The 5,519-nt window shown below is 43.7% G+C and overlaps 1 protein-coding gene across 1 annotated transcript in view; it reads right to left on the bottom strand.

Annotated features, from left to right (window-relative positions):
* The window catches only part of LOC111660075 (retinoic acid receptor beta-like), a 65,002-nt gene that overhangs the window by 44,562 nt on the left and 14,921 nt on the right, over positions 1–5,519 (bottom strand). The window contains exon 2 of the mRNA XM_023413201.2: positions 4,918–5,066. Coding sequence (XP_023268969.1) covers positions 4,918–5,066 — 149 coding nt within the window. The remainder of the gene's footprint in view (positions 1–4,917; positions 5,067–5,519) is intronic.

The raw sequence follows: 5,519 nt of genomic DNA, 5'->3' as shown, positions 1-5,519 counted from the left end.
TAGGGGTGGGGGGTCGGGCGGTGGGTGTTCACGGCTCAGAGTTTTGTCTTCATCGCCAAAGGCCTGTCAGCGCTGATGACACGCACACGGATTCAAGCCGTCTCTCTCTTTCTGGACATTTCAGGGCTTATGCAAAACAACGTGAAGATGTCATTTTCTAGATTGTTCTGAAAAAGGAAAGTAAATCACACATTTTCTCACTTACCCTATGTGGTATCTAGTCATATAGACGGATTAGTTCTGGTTACCAGCAGCGGCAGCGGGGGGCTGGGGACTCCGACTGAAGCAGGAACCACGGAGGTGCTTTTGACTATTTTGACAGGTGTTTATGTCCCACATCAAAATGAAGGCTGAGTTCAAAGATAGGTAACTACTCATGGGTCAGAACCATAGACTTTATATAAAGATGGATGAAGCCTCCGTAACCCAAAGGTTTCTGAGGAGCGGGTTTGAAGTGGGCTGCTGCCGTCGCCACCTTGGCAGGGCCTGACTCCTCCTAACGCCCCGAGGTGGGGCGTGTGTGGAGCCGAGACTTCGGTCCATGCTGGTTTAATAATTGTGGCAAGCGTTAGCTTCTGTTAGCTTCATTTGCACAGGTGGGCGTCTTACTTAAAGGTTAACCCAAGGCTAAATTATTTGCTGGCTAATTAGCTAGTCAACAAGCTAAGGTTACACAACAGACATGGTGAGCGCAGACAATGATACCTGCTAATTAGTGCTAACATATAATAAAATAATACAGAAGCACAGAGGTTCTGTTGGTGAATAAACTGCACAGCAAAGACAAATGATCTGTCAGATATTTACACCCATTAACACCTATAAGCACCCACAGGTGTAACGCACCTGCCTGAACTTTTATAACTTTCATTCACATCCAATGAAGCGGGAATTTATTCAACTGTAATGATGAAACTTCTTAAACAGAATTAAGTGACCTGAGGCGACCCCCGTGGCTATGTGTGTATATATATATATATATATTTATTTAATTTTCATTTACGAAGGCAGCCTCATTGACCTGAGGAAAAGAGACACAGAACAAAACTGAAACACACAAGCTGCACAATACAATGAACTAAGAAATGAGGAATTAAGTAAAAAACAGTTACAGCAACATTTAAAAACATCATATAACAACGCTTTAAATGGCCCGTAGGTGTGACTATGAGTGTAACTGGTTCTGGTACAGAACGGTGTGATCAAATCTTTGAGTTAGTGACAAACGAAAAACGGGTTGTGGTCGCCACAGAAGACAAATACAAATACAGTAGAAACCGTGGGACTAAAAACCACGAGAGGGAAGTGAAGAAAAGTGTTTTTCTTTTTGTAATTTGGGTGAACTGCTCCTTTAAGACACGACAGTATCTCTGCTCAGTCTCAGTGTCTCATTACCAAAACGCTCCACTTTTAGAAAATTCCTTCCAACATCTGCCCTGCCAGCATTTATTCTGTCTTCTGTTTTTCCTCTAATACTCACAGCAGCCGTTGCCATGCAACCACTCACGCCCGCATGCACACACTGTACGTATGACCGGTATTCAGTCGGCCGGTCGCTGAACGGGCTGTTAAGAATGGATGAGCGCCGCACAGTAAACACTGACACGGCTTTGTTAGAAGCGATAGTAACGGGTTGCATTAAGTTTAAGACGACCACGTGTGAACGTTGCAGACGGTCTGTTTCTCCCATGCAGCCGGACTGCGGCGCGGCGTCCTCTCTCTCCTCCCCACCTCTGTAATTGAAGCAGTGGTATGCCAGGAATCCTTTGGAGTTTTTGGCCCAGAGGGAGGTGGTGATCTCTTCACTCACCAGGCTCTGGGTCAGACTAAGTTCTCTGTGGACTCCCATGCCGTTTATGTGCCAATATAAGCCTCATCGTAAAAGCCTGACGTGACCTCTGACCTCCCTGCTCTGGTGCGATTAAGAGAAGCTCACCGTACAAAAGAAAAATACAAAACAACAAAACAATGGAATTTATCTGAGACGTATAAACAGTGCAGTGTTGTAGCCAACAGCTCAGCGTGCTCTTACACTGAGAGCTGAAAAACCGTCCTCTCGTCACGGGATCACATGACTGCGGCTCTGAGCACAATGAATTCACTGACAAAGTGCTTCTGAGATTACCAACAATACGACTTTCATTCCACCGCTCACTCTACAGGGAACACATGTAAAAATACTTCATGGCAGAACAGCCTTCAATTCCAGAATATTAAGTAATAATATACATTATGTAAATATATAGATCGATAGTTCGATGGATCTCTAACGTGATAAATCTCTATTGGACAGAGGCAACCAAGCGTTCTCTATAGCTGTAGCTTTTAGCCAGCAAGAGGTGCCTTTCACTGCCCAGTGAATGCTCCAATTAGAACCACAAATAGACTTGAAGACAGACAGGGAGTGTGAGTGTGTGTGTGTGTGTGTGTGTGTGTGTGTGTGTGTGTGTGTGTGTGTGTGTGTGTGTGTTTCACATGCCTGCGCATATGCAGCAGTTTAATAAATTCACACTGCACAGAAGGCCGGTGCCCGCTCTGTAAAGAGCTGCTTTAGTAATGAGCGTCCGAGCATGTGTTGGTTTCTCTCTCGGCTCTCAGAGAAACATTTCCTCGTGTCTCTGAAGTTAAAACTGATGCAGATTAACACCGATCATATGGTTTATACACATCTATCAGACAATATCCGCAACAGTTTGAAAACACAGTTATAACATAAACATATGTTTATTTTAAATTCAAAAGCGACTACACGGGTAAACCTGTTAAAAGAAGGTGACCGACTCCTTTCACACTGCTGCACACACACACACACACACACACACACAGATTCAAAGAGTGAGCTGCTAGCTGCCGCGCTGACTCAGGGTCAGTGCTCCTGTAAAGTGTCGGAGCTTCAGTCGGTGACTGTGTGTTTTTAAAACTTATTTCAGGGCTGCAGCAGCTCGTTCTCAGAGGAAGGTGCGTTTACAGAGTCATGTGCTCCGAAAGACGTCACGACATCACCGCCGATCATAGCCGTAACCAATACTGACTGAATAATCCTAAATCTGTAAACTATGAAAGATATTCATTTTACAAGTAAGTAAAAGAAGAAGTTGGAGCCATAGATCATTTTTAAATGATAAATGACTTTTCCTGTCGCTCCATTTACCTTTGCAGCCTGAGACCGAACCTGTGAACGCCAGCAGAGCACGGCGTTAATCTGTGTTGGTTGTGCTATTACCAGAGTTTGATTCTAATTTCATCTTGGCATGACTGAGTCTCTGTGTTGCCCACGAGCAGATTTTCTGTGTGGACGGAGCTGATTTGAATTGTTAAAAATGGTGCAGGCATATGGGCCACCAGAAGCACATACATATGCAACAGATGACAGTTTCATCTGTGCTGACCCAAAGTCAAGAAATCCTCCAAAGTCAAGGCAGCTCTCACATTTTGTCCCCCCCCCCCCTGCACTTCCTGCCCGTTTGACACTTGTAACGGCGTCCTTCTGAAAACTCCACAAAGTGTCGCCGGCTCTGTGGGATCGTTTTAAAAAGACACCGCGGGGGGGAATCTGATACAACGAGTTCCCGGAACTTCATCCGTTCTTTCTGCTGTAACTGACTCTCTCCGCTTTTCGTTCCGGTGACAAACACATGAAAAAGCTGAATATAAGTAGTTCTTTAAACTAAACCATTTTGTTTTATTTGGCCTCCCAGGCACGAGGAAGTGCTGGCGGTCAGATGTCTGTCTACCTGTGAGCCCGTGCGTTTTGGCATCGGATCCTGTAGTTAATGTTTCTCTGCTAATCCAGCGGTTCACACGGGACAGGAAATATAAAAGGGCAGGTTCAGACAGATTACTCAAAACTAAAATTCAGCTTTTTCCTGTAACTGTATCCGTGTCCACAGAACAAACTTTCAACACATTCATGAGGACTATTTCTTCACTAGAGGGCTGATTCGATGCCTTTTGATAAAACTGTAGTCACTACAAGACAGACTGTGAATACGTAATGTGTCTGTGACTTCCTTAAACAATTAACAATTAACAACATATCCTCATTATGTTGAGAGAAAACATGATGATATTTGCTGTCGGTGTTTAGTTGCATATAAACATGCAAATGTTGCAGCAGGACATTTTCCAGGTGAACAATAAACTTTGTTTGTTTGACAAAGTCCAACTCAAGTTCCACTTACAAGCTTTTTTCTGGAGCTTTTTAACTGTGCTCCACAGTCATCTTCCGCAGATCCAGTTCTCTCAATATTGTGGAAATAGATTTGCAGACGTGCGAGTTCATCCATTGTACCGTTTAAAAGTTTAACCGTAAACATTCATTGGTGACCAACTCAAGGTCCACTTACATGCTTTTTCACAGATGCATCTACAGTTAGCTTATATCAGGACCAGCATGTCTTCAGACAGCAGAGCTAACGAGAGCGGATGCTAACTGCTGAGCCGCCAGGACACGGTTGAAAAGTTGAGGCCACAAACTGAAACAATAACTTTTAAATGAAACTCTGAGATCTTGTGACGTGAGGTGAAGAAGAGTTTCTCTGTTTCCTGTGTTTTTCTGAACCTGGGAAGGAGCTTATCGCACTAACTTTAGGGAAACATGTAATTATTAATATTCAGTCTGTGTTTAATCTTGATGATCGGGTCAGTTTCACATTAGCCATGAAGAAAGAACAAAAAAACCAAAAAAACAGTTTGGTTTTAAAAAAGTACAAAGAAACCGTGAAGAAACCAAAGCTCCTGGTTTTCATTCAGCTGCTTCCCTCAGAAGGATAAACAAAGGCAGTTGTGTGAAAACCACTTCAGCATTAAACAATAGCCCCTCTGGAGAAAGTCAGAGTGAGAATGCCCCTTTGCCTCAGCGTCACAGACAGAAAACACAGCATGTCATTTAGTCTGACGAGGTGCAGGAGAACTTACTTTGCAGCCCTCACATGCACTGACACCGTAGTGGTATCCGGAGGACTTGTCCTGGCAGACGAAGCAGGGCTTGTAGACTCTCGGAGGGGGCGGCGGCGACGGTGGGCTGGGGACGAGCTCCTCGGAGCTGGTGCTCTGTGTTTCAATGGCTGCGGGAAATAAAAACAAGAGGAGGAAGATGAGGAAGACGAGGAAGCTCGTTTTGAAATTATTAATTTAGACAATGAAACTAGGAAAAGACATTTATATGTAAAAATGAAGAGAGAATACATCAAAATATCTAAGCAAATGTTGGATGGACTACCATGACATTTGACCTTTCATGTTCCACTCAGGGTGAATTAGTGTCTTAAAGTTAAATTTTCACACTAATACTTCAGGTTAAGACCAAATTAAATTAAAGCTCCTCCAGTGTAAAGGTCTGTGTCCATGTGTAGTGTGATTATAGATCAGCTCTAGCTTCTATATTAATACTGTGAAAGTATCAAAGCCTCAGTCTACAGAGAAATGCACACAGCCTGTATTCAGAAACTGAGCCTTAAAACCAGCCGTCAGGACTTCTGGAACTTTGTGATGTCACAACAAAGCAGTCACCAAGCCCC

This window comes from Seriola lalandi, unplaced genomic scaffold, assembly GCF_002814215.2.
Source record: "Seriola lalandi dorsalis isolate HSWRI2012SDOR001 ecotype SW California unplaced genomic scaffold, Sedor1 jcf7180002054505, whole genome shotgun sequence".
NCBI classification, from domain to species: Eukaryota; Metazoa; Chordata; class Actinopteri; order Carangiformes; family Carangidae; genus Seriola; species Seriola lalandi.
The sequence above is the reverse complement of the archived record's forward strand: the minus strand, read 5'-3'. Positions and strand labels throughout refer to the sequence as shown.